The sequence below is a fragment of the Monomorium pharaonis genome, chromosome 10 (genome assembly GCF_013373865.1).
Source record: "Monomorium pharaonis isolate MP-MQ-018 chromosome 10, ASM1337386v2, whole genome shotgun sequence".
Taxonomy (NCBI): Eukaryota; Metazoa; Arthropoda; class Insecta; order Hymenoptera; family Formicidae; genus Monomorium; species Monomorium pharaonis.
In genome coordinates, this window is record NC_050476.1 from 11,242,723 (window position 1) to 11,259,624 (window position 16,902).

At 30.5% G+C, this 16,902-nt stretch overlaps 2 protein-coding genes across 4 annotated transcripts in view; one reads left to right on the forward strand and one right to left on the reverse strand.

The window, feature by feature from the left end:
- LOC105832125 (degenerin del-1) overlaps positions 1–15,377 on the reverse strand; it is a 60,518-nt gene extending 45,141 nt beyond the window's left edge. Inside the window, exon 1 of one of the 3 annotated variants that reach the window (XM_036293019.1) lies at positions 14,938–15,377. In XM_036293019.1, coding sequence (XP_036148912.1) covers positions 14,938–15,067 — 130 coding nt within the window. In that variant the 5' untranslated portion in view covers positions 15,068–15,377. The remainder of the gene's footprint in view (positions 1–14,937) is intronic. The other 2 variants (XM_036293018.1, XM_036293017.1) reach the window with 2 other exon arrangements.
- Positions 2,257–5,422, forward strand: LOC114254198. Its single transcript, XM_036293016.1, has 3 exons — positions 2,257–4,357; positions 4,430–4,636; positions 4,736–5,422. The coding sequence occupies exons 1-3, from the start codon at positions 4,293–4,295 to the stop codon at positions 4,875–4,877; spliced, it is 414 nt and encodes a 137-aa protein (XP_036148909.1). The 5' UTR covers positions 2,257–4,292; the 3' UTR covers positions 4,878–5,422.
- Positions 15,378–16,902: the final 1,525 nt, after the last annotated feature.

The following is a 16,902-nucleotide window of genomic DNA, read 5'->3' on the forward strand; positions in this document are numbered from 1 at the left end:
GTCAGAATGAAAACTTTAAGAGAACTTTTTTAAGAAAACATTTAAATATCGTGGAAATAATGTCCAAATGGTAACATTTATCAGAGACGTCTACTAAAAGAGGTCTTTGAGATATCTTATGGAAGAGTTTCACTTAAGTTTCTTGAAAATGTTATCCTTATGATATCACAACTAAATGATATCAGCTTAATGTCTCATAAAAGATATCACAATGCTGTCCGATCTTTGAGCCGTCCATGCGCGTTGTAGTTGACTCAGAAATCAGACAACACTGATAACATCCTGAATGAGAGATATTTAAAAAAATTATCATAAAGATAATGTTTCCAAAAATAACGGTTTGTCTACAATTACTGCGCACAAAAAAATGCACAAAATCTAAATTTATCATGTACTGAACAAAAACAGAATAATAAATGTACTATTCAATTTTTCTTAGAATATATGATCTATGTAGTTAAAACCATCTAATTAACCATTTAAACGCTTCAAAGTATTAATGCTAAATAGATCGCAATTTCCATCAAATTATTAAGGTTATGGAAAAAAATTAATTTAATAATGAAATTAATAAGTAAATAAATTAATGCTATTTGTTTTTAATATGTTTTGCAAAATTTAATTGCTTTTATAAAAAATAATATAATGGCGTCAGTTTATAACATATAGGTATATGTAGACAATAACAAGTACCCATATCGATGAGTCAAATTGCCATAGCAGATGGAGTACAAGGTTTGTAATCCTAAGGTCCCGGGTTCAAAACCTACCAGAGGCAAGTAAGAAAAAAATAAAATAATATAATTTAAATTTAATTAATTAATAAAAATTTGTCCTAAATTTAGTATGTACTGTTGATAAAAATAATTTAAAAGAAATAAAATTTTTATTTTAAATTTTTATTTTGTCAATCATCTATCGAGGCTCCATAAAGCCTCTATTAATGATCCATGAAACATCCGTTAGTCATCCGTCAAGGCTCCGTGAAGCCTCTATTAATGATCCATACAACGTTTAATAGACCTCTTTGACGACCTCTAATGGAGGTCTAATAGACGTCCGCAATGCGGAACTGTGGATTTCTAATGGCTCTATATTGGACGTCAATGGACGTCCACTGGAAGTTTAAACTTCCATGGCAGACGTCCATTAGACGTCTACTGGAGGTTTTATTTCTATGTGGGTGCATAAAATGTTAAAACATTTATTTAATGCACTAAATTAGTGCATTAAATAAAAAGTATTTTAACATTTCGTAATTTGTGCGATATTTAACGAAATATTAATTTTGGGAAATAACCGAATTTGCTCAGCCTACTGCCAAAAACAGACGCGCGGCAAGACAATATTATTGCCAAGCGAGGCGAGCGACTGCTATCGGTAAACACGCGGCGACTTGTTTACGAATGGCAATGTTTACACCCAAATTTCCGCGACGTTTAGAAGACTTTCTTGTTCAATTTAATAATTTGTACTGTATTACGAGAATTGTCTCTGTTTTTATCTGTCTTCATTCATCCATAATTAATGAAAAATTTTGAATATCCACTCACTCTCAGTTTTGTGTTCACCCATTCTCTATCTCCCCCCCCCCTCTCTCTCTCTCTATCTATTTCGCTGTTGCTCTTCTTGTTCTCTTTTCGCTTATTCCTATATCTGGTATGTATGTTATATTATTAACGTTCAACTAATGTTCAGTTAAATTTTGTTTTTTTTGTTGAAAAATAAACTAAAGAATATTGCTTAGATGTGATTTTTCTCATTCTGTACAATAAAAACTTATGCATAGAAATTTTCATAGAGGCTGAAACAGTAGTTATGTACATGGAACGATTTAAAATATACATATATAAGTTTTTCATTACTTTTGCGATTAATTAGACTGATTAATAATTCATTAATAGTTAATATAGATCTGTCCTGTTTTGGTGCAGACAGGTAATTATTCATCTATACGGAGCCACCCCCGATTTCAATGTCCTTCACATATGTTATCAGGGACATGATCCTGAGTAACTTTTCCTTATAACTTAAGCATCGGTCATTGTTCGTTAAAGAGTTATTAACAAAAGAAGTTTGAAAAATATCTATGTAGAATGAAACAATACACACACACACGGGTGGGAGGGAGGTAGGGAGGGAGGGGGGGAGGGGGAGGGGGGAGATGGGGGGAGGGAGAGAGAGAGATAGAGAATGGGTGAACACAAAACTGAGAGTGAGTAGACATTCAAAAGAAATTTTTCATTAATTATGGTCAAATAAAGACAGATGAAAACAGGGACACGATTCTCGTAATGCAGTACAGATTATTAAATTGAACAAAAAGTCTTCTAAACGTCGCGGAAAAATGGGTGTAAACATTATCGTTCATAAGCAACTTGCTGCGTGCTTAGTGATAGCAACCTCACGCCTTGCGACAATATTGTCTTGCCGCGCGTTTCTATTTGGCGGTAGGTTGAGCATTCGATTATATGTCGACATTAATATTTTGTTAAATATTGCAAAAATTACAAAATGTTAAAACACTTTTTTGTTTAATGCATTCAACTTGCTCATGAGCGTCGAATACATCTTCACATCCCATACTGCACAACATCTTCTGCCAGATATCTTTCCGAAAGCTTTCTGAAAGATGTATGCTGTGTGGGATATAATCATATAAAAAAGTGTCAACGAATTTAACAATGTATTAAAAAAAAAATAACTACATAATTCCTTGAACTATATAAAACGTGCTTAAAGTGTATCTGAATGAGACGAGACATGAGATATGTCTTAAAAATGATTTGATAGAATATTTAATTTGAAAACATTTTCATCACATTATAAGATATCTATCGTACTATATAACTTAAAGACAATCTCCAATTAATGCCTTCGGACAAAAAACTTTGTCCGAAACTTTACAAGTTTAAAATTGCCACTTCTATTTGTTTATTGTTTTATAAACAAAATTTCCAATTTTATGTTGTATGTGAAATGGTATAACACAAATTGTTTATAAACTAAAGAACTTTATATTAACAATACTAAAGCAAAATGTATAATAATTACGTCCCCAAAATATGTGTTGTATATCAATGTTTATCATGTGTATTGTATTGTTTCAGTTATAATTTCTTTTGTTGAACGTATACATACCCACATAACATCAGACCTTCTATTTATATACATTTTTTTTCCATAATGTGAAAAAATATCTTGTATGTTAAATGTATATACATCTCATATACATGATTCGAATATACATTATGATATGTAACATGTATATCCATTTATATGCTTGAAATGTATATACAGCGTACAATGTTAAATGTACACACACCTCATATATATGATTCGAATATACATTACGGTACATAATGTGTATATCCATTACTTAAATTTATACACATACATACATACATACATACATATGTATGTAAATATTATCACAATGCTATTCTTTTCTCTCTCTCTCTCTCTCTCTCTCTCTCTCTCTCTCTCTCTCTCTCTCTCTCTTTCTCTCCCTTTCTTTCAATTTGAGAATAACACTCTTTTCAACATACATTAATTATAATTTATTTATATGTGTATATATGTGACTTACTTTATTTTATTCTTCTTACTTTTTTTTCTTAATTTTTTCTAACTATTAAAATTTTTTTTTTCTCTCTCCTTACCGACTCTTTCTTTTTTTTATCTGTTCTTCTTCTATTCTCCTTTACCTTCAAATACAGTGTTTCTTCCTCTCTTTCTTTTAATATATAACTAAAAATAAAACATGGCACAAAGTATATTGACTTATCTCAAAATAATCATTTCCATTAAAAAAAATAAAAATTTTATATAATATACTTATCTGATTGTATAACGGATAGTACGTTATACTATAATCTTCCGCAATGTAATATGCGTACAGAAACTAAATAAAAAGCCATTAACCTCGCGCACGTCACATCATTAATCCTAAACTGTCACATTATCGCCGTGAAACTCGCCGCGGATTCGTCTGCTAACGTCAAAGTATATTCGACTCATAGACGTAGGATATCTAGACCTCGCGTTTGGCTAAAAAGCTGTACAAACTTTAGAAGAAGACAGCATGCTTTCATGGTGTATCTTTCTCTGTCTATCGATACTTAGGGTAGGGGGCAAAAATTTACTATGGTAACAGCTTTTGGTCACGCTTGTCACATAGTCACGCTTGATTTGACAGATATATTCTTATATCTGTCAGAAATTATAACTGATAAAAAGAATTTATCTATATATTATTTTTTACAATTAAAAAATTTTAATTAAAAAACAAAATGGTGAACATTTGTTGCGTGTGCAAAGCGGAACACTCGCCAGAGTCAAATATTATTTTACATTGGTACAAAATTATAAATAAAGTGTTTAGGTTAAATTTATGTCTTTGATTTTTATTCAATATTAACGTTTTTAGTTTGCCAAAAGATCCAAATATAAGACAACAGTGGTTAAAAATATTGAAAAAAGATGATATTAAATATCTTTATGTATGTAATAAACATTTCAAATCTGAAGATTATCGGAAATTATGTGACAGATCAATTTTAAAAAAAGGTGCAATTCCGCAATTACATCTTGAAATATTAAACACATCTATACAATCCTCTGAAAATAATCTGATGTAAGTATTCAGTTTAAACATTATAATAAAATATAAATCAATATATATTAATTAATATATATCAATTTTCTTTTTTAATGTTATTGATTTCTTGTTTAGAAATTTTGAAGATCCTATAGCTGAAGTAGATTGTTACACAATAAAAATTATTAATGATAATCAAAATGTCGCAAGTGTATCAATAGTAGAAACTGCAACCACCAAATGTCTTTTAGGAACAACAGATAAATGGAATGTTTGAAAAGGTAATATATTAGCTTTTTTAATAATATCTCTTTTAATTTAATTATAATATTATTGTAATATTCTTTTGCAGGAAAAATGATTCTAATGATTTCCAAAAAAGTAAAAAAAGCAAAAAAAGCTGTTATATAAAGGTTTTCGGTACTTTTAGAGTAGAAGATTTTAAGAACACAATCGTATGGAATCGATTTTTAATAGCATTCAATAAAATGAAAAAAGATAAACTATTACTGCAACGCAAGAACAAACGCTTGCTTACAAAAATTCAAACGTTTCAAGATATAATTCAAGACTTAAAGGAAAAAGAATTATTGACGGAGTCAGTTACAAATATATTGAATGTAAGTTTAAAAACTGACTAGTTTAAATGCTGTAGAATTGTACTGTTCACTTTTGATAAAATAATTTAGCCGGTATTTAATGTAGTGTCCATAATTGTATATACATTTAAAATATTCTTAAATCATCGTAATCATCTAACATATATTTATGTGGTTTATAACATTTTAAAATAATACTTAAAATGATTTTATATACAATAATACAATTATTATATACAAAATAATTATGTAACTTTTTTACACTTTATGAAATCAATATATATATACTATATCAATATATATACATAAAAAATTATAAAAATGTAAATGTATTTTTTATTTATTTCCCCAGAAAATGTGTTCGCCAGTAATCCAAGAATTTATTAATAAACTTTTACTCAAAAAGCAAAAGTCATTTCCTATAGAATTGAAAAAGTTTGCTTGTACTTTACATTTTTATTCTCCTGCGGCATATGAATATGTAAGGAAAACATTTATGAATATTTTACCTCATCAAAGCACAATAAGAAAATGGTTAAGTTCTGTTAATAATGAGCCAGGAATTTCAATTTCTGCGTTGGAGTATGTGTCACAACTATGTCAAAAAGCTCAAGCTGCTGATAAAAAATTATATTTCTCGCTAACTTGTGATGAAATGGCAATTAAGAAACATATAGAATTTGATGGAAAACAGTGGCACGGATTTGTTGATGTTGGAAACAATTCTAATGACTGTAAAAATAGTACTGAAGCAACAAATGTTTTTTGTTTTTATGCTAGTAGGCATCAATATGTATTTCAAAATCGTTATTGCTTATTATCTTATTCACACATTAACAGGCAAAGAAAAAAGTCATATATTAAGTGATATATTACATGTTGCACATAATCATAAAATTTTAATTTATAATATAACTTTTGATGGTGCTTCTACAAATATTTCGATGGTTCAAGAGCTGGGAGCCAAAATCTCAACTCTAGATAATTTAAAAACTTACTTTGAACATCCTGTTACCCAAGAACCTATCACTGTAATGCTAGATGCTTGCCACATGGTTAAGTTAGTGAGGAATATGTTAGCTGCAAAAGGATGCTTTACAGATATTAACGGAAAAATGATTAATTGGAATTATTTAACTTTGCTTGTACAAAAACAAGAAGAGGAAATACTTCATCTGGCAACCAAAATTAGACGTAGACATATTGATTTTAAAAATGAGAAGATGAAAGTAAAACTCGCTGTTCAGATCTTTAGTTCTAGCGTTGCTATCGCTCTAAAATATTGTGAAGAAGATTTAAAGCTTCCACAATTCCAAGGTGCAACAGCGACGGCAGAATTTCGTCAAACAATAAATGACATTTTTGATTTATTAAATTCAAGAAACATTTTAACAAAAAAAATTACACAACGAGCAATTTGTGTGGAAAATTTTGAGAATGTAAAGATAAATGTAGAAAAATTTATTAAATATATTAAACCAATAAAAATAAATAATCAACCTATACTAGAAACAAAAAGTAAAACAGATTTTATAGGATTAATCATATGTCTAAAAAGTACTATGCTATTAGCTGAAAAATTGTTTGCCGAAAAGTATATGACATTCTTATTAACATACAAAATGTCACAGGACCATGTAGAAACGTTTTTTGCTTCTATTCGACGATTTGGTGGATGCAACAATAATCCAACGGCACGACAATTTAAATCAGCATTAAAGAAACTGCATACACATGTTAATTTAAATATAGTATTTAATGCCAATTGCATACCCAAAGACGATACACTTATATTAAAATTAAATAATGAAACAGACAATCAGAAAGACAGTGAGATAGACAATTTTATTTGGGACATAAAACATGATTATAGTGTGCAATCAATGATAACATTGAGCGAATATCAGAAAGATATTTTAGCATATATTGCAGGTTTTATTGTCAAACAAACACAAAAAATTATAAAATGTAACTTGTGCATTGAAAGTTTAACACAATCTGCACCATCGTCTCTGCTGCAAAAAAGAAAACAATTTGGTAAATTATTTAATGCATCAGACGATGTGATCAAAATTTGCAAACTAGCAGAACATATTTTTAGAACTAACGAAAATATATTAACTTCTAAAAACGTTATACAAAAACTAATTTTGTTTACAATAAGAGAATTACCTGTAAATGATTTATTTACTGAAGTAGAACACACTTTTAATCAAATTCCATTGATGGATCACAGAAATCAATTAATTCGAATTCTGCTAAAAAAATTTTTTGTTCTTCGTCTTCGCCACTATGCAGCTTCCAAAAATAATAAAATCAATCGAATACGAACAAAATTTACAAAGTTAATTCTATTTAAAAATCAATAACTTATAAGTAATTTTATTTTTATTAAAGTTATTTAATTTATAATTTATATTAATATTTATAATTTATAAAAGTTATATTAATGTATAAAAATAATTAATAATTTATAAGTAGATAGATGTAAACAAATTATAAACATGTTAAAAACATTACAAAGTTTTGGATATAAAAAATATTGTTTACTTCTTTGCGTTTTTCTTAATCGTAGTATCTATCACTCCTTAATCTTCTTCATTCACTTTCATTCCCACTACTTTTCTATTCTACGAATCAACGAAGGCTTTATTCCCCCAACATGTGTTGTTAGACAGAGAGGTGACTACCATAAACAGAAGCTCACTCTTTCTAAAGTTTGACCATGCACAACAAAGGAAATCTAGAACACGCGAGGTCTAGATATCCTACGTCTATGATTCGACTACGAACGCGCACTTCTCATCGGATCTACGAGACTTTTCTTATAAGAAATTATTAACCGTACGATTTACAGATACTAGAACACAACATTGCGCGCGCTTCGCGCGCGCCACTTAGCATTTTTATATTGAACATTGCACTTTTTTTTCTTCTGTAATATTACTCTCACACACTTTATCATATTTAATGCCCTTCTCTATCTCACGCTCCTTCTCCCCCTCTCTAAATTATTAATTATATTATTAATGATATTAATTATATTATTTTCATATTGTTCAATATTACTCTTACACTTTACTTTCTTATTTAATCCTCTTCTTTATCTCTCACGCTCTCCCACTCTCCCACCTCCCCCCCTCTGTCTCTCTCTAAACACAAATTAGTAATTATATTTTCATGTTTCTTAATATCACTCTTACATACTTTATCTCCATACTTAATCCTCTTTAAATAAATTAAAAATTATAATATATTATATGTAATGTTACCTGTTAATTTTCAATCAATTTTCAAAACTTTCACTTTCTGGCTTTCTTGTTTAATCTCTCTCAATAACAATTTCCTTTTATCTAATCTCTTTCCTTTTCTAATCTCTTTCGACAAAACTCACTGTCTCTCTCTGACCATTTCAACAACTTCTAATAATAAGCATTCAACAACTTTAAAATTAAATTTTTTTAATCTTATGCCTTAATAATACATCATTAAAATTAAATTTTTTAATAAATTAAAATTTATAATATTACATGTATTGTTACCTGATAATTTTCAATCAAATTTCAACACTTTCACTTTCTAGATTTCTTTTAAACTCTCTGGATCTCAATTCTTTCTCTCTAATCTCATTCCTTTTCTTCTATTAAAATACACAAAATGTCAAAATAATTAAAACGCAAATGATACTTAATGAAAATAATAATTAATAAAAAATAATAATTATTAAGAATGATAATTAATAAGAAATGAGAATTAAGAGTTTAAGATTCCTTTTTTTCAAAATATTTAAAACGCAAATGTTACCTTCCCGAAATCTCTCTTTCTCTCTCTCTCTCTCTCTCTCTCTCTCTCTCTCTCTCTCTCTCTCTCTCTCTCTCTCTCTCTCTCTCTCTCTCTTTCCTTCTCTCTCTCTCTCTCTCTCTCTCTCTCTATTTCCTTCTACCTATCACTTAATTCTTGTAATTTTTTAAACTTTTTATTTTTTATAGATATTTATGTATATATGCACTGGCGCAAAATAAAACGAGCCAAAAATTTTGACCGAATTTTAGGCAATCTTCAAAGTGATGCAACTTTGCGAAAAATCATCTAAATTACATGTACTTTTTTTTAAATTAAAGGGCAAAGACTCTACTTTGAGAATCCCTAGGCGAAAGTTTGATCTGTTAAGTGCGAATACAATGCTCTGTGTATTGTAAAAATTCGATATTTTCTGCAATTGTCAGCCTTTTGCTGAAATTAGTTTTTACAATGCTCTGTGTATTGTAAAAATTCGATATTTTCTGCAATTGTCAGCCTATTGTAGAAATTAGTATTTACAATGCTCTGTGTATTGTAAAAACTCGATAGTTTCTGCAATTGTCAGCCTAATGCAGAAATTATTTTTTACAATGCTCTGTGTATTGAAAAAACTCGATATTTTCTGCAATTGTCAGCCTATTGCAGAAACTTAGTTTTTACAATGCTCTGTGTATTGTAAAAACCCGATAGTTTCTGCAATTGTCAGCCTATTGCAGAAACTTAGTTTTTACAATGCTCTGTGTATTGTAAAAACTCGATATTTTCTGCAATTGTCAGCCTAATGCAGAAATTATTTTTTACAATGCTCTGTGTATTGTAAAAACTCGATATTTTCTGCAATTGTCAGCCTAATGCAGAAATTATTTTTTACAATGCTCTGTGTATTGTAAAAACTCGATATTTTCTGCAATTGTCAGCCTAATGCAGAAATTATTTTTTACAATGCTCTGTGTATTGTAAAAACTCGATATTTTCTGCAATTGTCAGCCTAATGCAGAAATTACTTTTTACAATGCTCTGTGTATTGTAAAAATTCGATATTTTCTGCAATTGTCAGCCTAATGCAGAAATTAATTTTTACAATGCTCTGTGTATTGTAAAAATTCGATATTTTCTGCAATTGTCAGCTTAATGCAGAAATTATTTTTTACAATGCTCTGTGTATTGTAAAAATTCGATATTTTAAAGATAAACATAAATATATATACATGCATATGGATATGTACATTTATATATATATATTTGGTATTTGGTAAAAATTTATGCAATTTTTATAAACAGGTAGAGCGCATTAAATTGAACAGAAAAGTTCTTTAACATTTTGCGTTTTTCGCAATAGTTAATAGTTGTTGATTACACAGGCACACAAAAAAGTGGTTGGTTCGGCGGACCAAATTAATTAATCCTTATGTATTTTGACTCGCTGAATTCAAATCCAAGATCAGAATTGCTGAATTTGCCTATTTTTTTTTAATTTCAATAGGAAACGCCATTTTTTTGTGTACCTGTGTAATCAATAACTCGTTAACTGTTGCGAAAATGGAAAAACGGTAAAGGACTTTTCTGTTCAGTTTAATGCGCTCTACCTGTTTATAAAGATTGCATAAATCTTTACCAAACATCCTGTATATAGATATTTATAAAAAATAAAAATTTAAAAACATTTAAATAAATAATATTTATTTTCTAATAAAATCTATTCTTATATAATATTATAAAAAGGTACATAATATTAATAATCATTAAGTTGAGTCAGGTATAAAAAATCAATATATCGTTCGGTTGTAATTAACGTTGACTCCAAACGGATAGATATATCGATTTTTTTATAGCTGTCTCAAAATCCGATGGAATGTACTCCATGATTTTTTGTTTCTATGTTCTTTTGTCTTCTATTTTACCATGTCTTCTATAAATAATAATATATTGGACTTTATTTTTCTTTTTTAAATTGATTTTAATACCTAAAATATCCAGATTATTTAAAATGTTTTTTTCATTAGTAATATGTAATGTATCCTTCTCATAAAAAATTGTAACTCCTCCTGCACAACCATCACCTAATCTATAATTATTATATACCTTTCTTGTCTTTTTTTTCTCCCTCCGTTTTTATAAGAAAATGTCTTAATCTTTGATAATTTAAAAGAATTATGCTTTCTTGAATCTTCTCTTTTTTTTCCTATTCTTCTTTCTTTTCTTTATCTCTTTCCCTTTCTTTAATCTATCCTTTATTTTCTGCAATTTTGAATAAAAAAGTATAAGTGTAATTTTATAAATAACTACATAATATTATATAAAAACATATTTTATTAAAAATTATTATTTACTTAATTATTTAACTTTTTATGAATAAATACATACACACATATATGTGTGTGTATTATATAAAAACATGTTTTAATATAATATTATGTACAATAATTATTTATAAATTTACATAATTTTACACACATACACACACAAGCGCGTGCGCATGCACACATAAAAAAATACACACACAGAAAAAAAATATAACCAATAACATTTGTAATTGCGGGCTGCCAACTACATAAAATACTTAATACAATATTTACCGTTAACGCAAGTACAATACTGCAATAACATATGGTATTGCATTGAGTAGGCAGTTTTTTGCAGTGTATATACATATAATTTTAGATCCGTATCAGCTATATTAATTGATTTTGAAACAGCTATAAAAAAATTAATATATCTACCAGTTTGGCGTCAATATTAACTACAAATCGAATAATATATTGATTTTCTACACCTGACTCATTAATATTATGTATCTTTTTTATTTCTGTTCTCTGTTTATACCTTTTTAATGTTTCTTTTCTTACTCTCTGCTCCTTCTATTTCTTTCTTTCTTTTTTTAATATAATGCTTATTTTCTTTAACCTTAAATAAAAAACATTTAAATATATTAATAATAAAAACGCAGCTAAATCAAATTAAAAATTCTAATTTTGACAAAACAAACTTTATGTTGTAAAAGGAAGGAAGAAAAGCAAAAAACATTCAAAGGAAAAAATTATTTTCAAAAATTATACATATATATATAAATATTATTGTTTTCAGAAATAAAATACTTAATGTGTTATAAAAAATTAAACTTTTTCTTACTTCTCCCCCCTCTTCTCTCTCTCTCTCTTTCTCTTCCTCTCGTATATTTTTTATGTGGCTCTTTTCTTTTTCCCTGATTTTTTGTAATTATTTCAATCAATTATCAAAAGTGACAGTTTGACAGCTGGAAATGACACGAAGTGAAGAAAGTCACAACGCACTTAACAACGAGATAGCGAGACAGCCAATCAGCATCTCGGAAAAGCGGCAACAATAAATTCGATTCGATTTAACATCTCCTTTTTTAGATAGGAGGATAGGATAGGATAGGATATCACTTAATATTTATTCTTTACTCTCACAAAACAATCATATCACGAATGATAGCAATTTATCATCATATCCATATGCAGTATATATTTTATAAGGAACTGTCACAGGTAAGTCTTAGAAGAGCCCTCTCGTGTTGAATTTGTGTACTCGACAAAGACCGACGACGTATCTTAAATAAAAAATATACATTTTGGACTTTGCGTCGCTATATCTCCGCTCGTAGAGCACGCAGAAAAAAAATAAAAACATTTTTTTTTTTTAAATCAAACCTAAGCTTTTGATTGAACCTAGTTAGAACTCGATCGGTTAAATCGTTATTGAGATCTGATAATCTCAGGTGCTCGCAAGTCGCGTACTCGCGTAAATCTACGGTGGTCTCGCGCTGCGCGTTCACTTGGCGCGAGACACTACCGTGTCTCTTGATAATTTTTAAAAATCATCTGCGATATTAAATTTGCAATTTTGATTTTTGAAATTTTTACTTTGGAATTGGAATCAGCAACCCAAAAAACGATATATAGGAATAATTACAATTTATTTTTGTACATTTTAACGAGCTTGTCGACTTTTGGCTACAGAACCATCCCACCAAACACCAAGTTACATGTAACGTACCTGTTAGTTGTAATTTCCCACTCAACAATGTAATTGTAATATAACACGTGTGTTATATTGCAATTATATTATTGAGTGGGAAATTACAACTAATAAGCACGTTACATGTAACTTTGTGTTTGCTGGGATGTCTCCTGGCCCACTGTGACACGATAAGAATGTAAATGCTCGCGCAAGCGAACGACAAGCCACGCAACGGCTAATAGGCCGCGCACGCGCATTATTGCATGCCAGGCATCATGCACGAACCAATCGTCGAGCTACGCAAACGTCGAACATTTTCGGCCATAAAACAATGCCTGATTTGTTAAAATTATTAAGCTTTCTCCTGCTCCGTCGCCCCTCTACTCGGATCAGCTCAGGCCGCCGCTCGTGATGGATATAAAAGGAGGACAGTTGTGGAGGAAAGCCATTTGTTTTCTGCAAGCCAGTACCGAGTTAGTTTCGACACAAAGCTTGTCTCTTGAGCTCGACTACGACCGGCAGTAGGGTTCTCGACCTCGGCCAGGCACTTCTTGACCGCCAGTCCTTGAATACTCTCCAAATCCACCTGCACACCGCGACTAAAGAGGTAACGAGATTCCCCGCTTGGGCTTACCGGCTAGCCGCACGCATTCGGATTCAATCTATCTTTCTCACTCAAACGTATTGATAGAGGAGATTTTCCGCCTCGGCCTGGGTTATACCGGCTCGTACAATTTGAACAAATTCTACCCTTTCCTCCTTCTTGCGACCATAGGAGCGCAGACATTTCCTGCCTCGGCCGGGCTACACCACCAATTCCTCGATCGGCAAAAAAAAACGGGAATATCAAATTCACGCGCGCCGGACTTCTCACCACTAACGGCCCCGTGTCGAGGAAGGGCCACGCTTTTCCCTTCCGCACATTACGCGCAAATCGCGTGCCCAATCAGCTGAGCTGCGTTCGAAAAGCCGCACAGTCTTGGATTTAAAAACTGATGGACTGAAGACCAAACGAAAACTGATATTGTAAATACTGCCCGCGCAAATTCCGATCACGGTGAAATATCAAATACTGCACTGCAGTAATCAATGTAACAGAAACCACGCTGAATAAAATACATTTCTTTATTTCATCACAACCAACGTTGTGTTTCCGGATTTGTCTCCTTCCTTGGTTTCCGACTAACAAAAAAATTTCGCAAACTCGAAAATTCTAAATTTATTAAAACTTGGCATAAATGTAGAAAGAGTAAATAGATGAATGTAAAAATTTTTCGTTTGGGCTCAAAAACAATTTGAAGGGGTGAAACCACTCTTTAAAGGTTGAGACAGTTTTGTTTTTTTTCGATATATCTCGTAAACCAAACAAAAAAAAAATGTTTTATATAAAAGTTTTATGACATAAATGCATCTATTTGAATATGCCATTTATTTTTTGAAAAAATTGTTTTTTGAAAAAAAAATTTTTTTAATAAATAACATAGTTAAATAAAAGTATTTATGCTGTAAAACTTTTATATAAAACATTTTTTTATATTTTCTTCAGTTTACGAGATATATCGAAAAAAGACAAAAATGTCTCAATCTTTGAAGGGTGGTTTCATCACTTTAAACCGTTTTTAAGCCCAAACGGAAAATTTCTAAATTCATTTATTTACCCCTTTTACATTTATGTTAAGTTTTATTAAAATTGAAATTTTCGGGTTGACAAGGTTTTCTTGTGAGATTTATTCGCGCTGGCCCAAGGAAAAAAGACGGATCGTTTCATGAATCGTTTCATCTTCTTTTTTAATGATAATATAATGTGATTCTGATATTTGTACGATTGCTCATTAATTTAAATCCTGTTTTCTTTTAATTAAAAATATATTCTTTAAACAAAAATTTGGTAAAGAAGAAATTGTCTTAGAATTAAGTCAAGAATGATATTTTAAAGAAGACTATATAAACACTTACAATAAGTTGGTATTGTATCCACCGGAAGACATATAACTTCTCCAAGTAAGCACGTCGTAACTAATATCCTTGCAAGCAGGATAACAATTATAACATTGCAAGGCGTTTTCATCTTTATAGAAAATATCATCTTTATCCTCGTGAGGGAAAATCGTCAACCATTTAGCTATCCCATAAACAGAAAACAGAAAATTAACATGGCAAACATCAATAACTAAAAAAATTATAATTAGTAAGTTATTTATACAATATAAATTATAAATAATATAAACCAACAGAATGTAAAAAATATAAAATAATATACAATAATACCGTTTAACAGATTCAATAATTCTTGTTTTCTTTAAAAAAAAACGTGAATTGAATTGTTTGCCAAATGTATTTATTAAACATTGATCTTTTTTATATGTTGCGCATACAATCGCACGCCTCTAACAATATCTAACGGTAGAACGGTAGAACGTTCGGGATTTGGACCTGGCCTGCATAGACGCGTTCGTTCACGTGCAAGACGCAGTCTGACAAGGGGACCTTACGGGTCATGGGTCATCGATTCTTTTCATACTTATAGGATTTGAAGATCAGTATCCGGACTTCAATTTCCTAAAGCAGTACGATGCGCTTCTCAAAAATACTCGAGAAAATCGATTTTGAAGATTTCCGATATCTTTAAGTACTGAAAATTTTGACCTATCGTCAGAGCCGCTCATAGCCGAGCGCACAGAGCTCTAATTTCGTAATCGCGAAGTCGCTGGTTCGATTCTCGCTCTGTCCCCAATTTTTTTTTAATAAGTCAATGGAGTTTTTTTTAAATCCTATATCTTAACATTTATCAAATTGAAATGCTAATTAATTATTAAATATTTATTCGTTAATTTTTAAATAAAAATTAACATCTTTTTATTTTTAATTACCACTTGCTTGAAAATGCAAATATTTATAATAAATTAAAATTTGGTACAAAAATGGAAAAGGTCTTATTGTTAAATGCAAAAATAATATGAATAAATAATATTCAGTTATTTTATCGCTTACATTTTACGCTATATCTTTAACACGTTAGTCGGAGTTTACAAGTCAAGTTTATTGTAAGTCGATCCTGGTCGATCACCATTCTCTCGCATCTAGTCGTGAACAAAGAACAGCCTTGCAAAAAGTGGGAGAAGTAAGGGTTCCGAGAGAGCAGATGCTGTGCTATTCATATTTTACCGTTAAATAAAAATAAAGAGATGTTAATTTTCATTTAAAAAATAACGAATAAATATTTAATAATTAATTAGCATTTCAATTTGATAAATGTTAAGATATAGGATTAATAAAAAACTCCATTGACTTATTAAAAAAAAATTGAGGCCAGAGCGAGAATCGAACCAGTGACTCCGCGCTTACGAAACTAGAGCTCTGTGCGCTCGGCTACAAGCGGCTCTGACGATAGGTCAAAATTTTCTGTACTTAAAGATATCGGAAATTTTCAAAATCGATTTTCTCAAGTATTTTTGAGAAGCGCATCGTACTGCTTTAGGAAATTGAAGTCCGGGTTCTGATCTTCAAATCCTATAAATATGAAAAAAATCGATGACCCATGACCCGTAAGGTCCCCTTGTGAGTCATCAAACTCAGGTAACATCTCCGAAAGTACGAGAAGATTCCGGAAAAACAACACAAATGTATATAAGGACCGGTCCCCCGGTCCTTACTCTCATTCTCTGTCAAGGCGCCGGTCACGTCATAACGTAACAAAAGTCGGGACGAAAACGTGAACGACGCGTATGTGCTCGGGTACATTCCAACGAACAAGTATCCGTGCAGTGAAAGAAGGTGGATGAGAGGCCGAGCACTCTCAGATTACCGCGTATTCTCACTAACCGTCGATATTAACGATAAAACATCATACGGGGCGAAAGAAGGTGAATTAGAAGCCGAGTCTTCTTAGATCACCACATGTTCTCGCTATCGCCAAACACG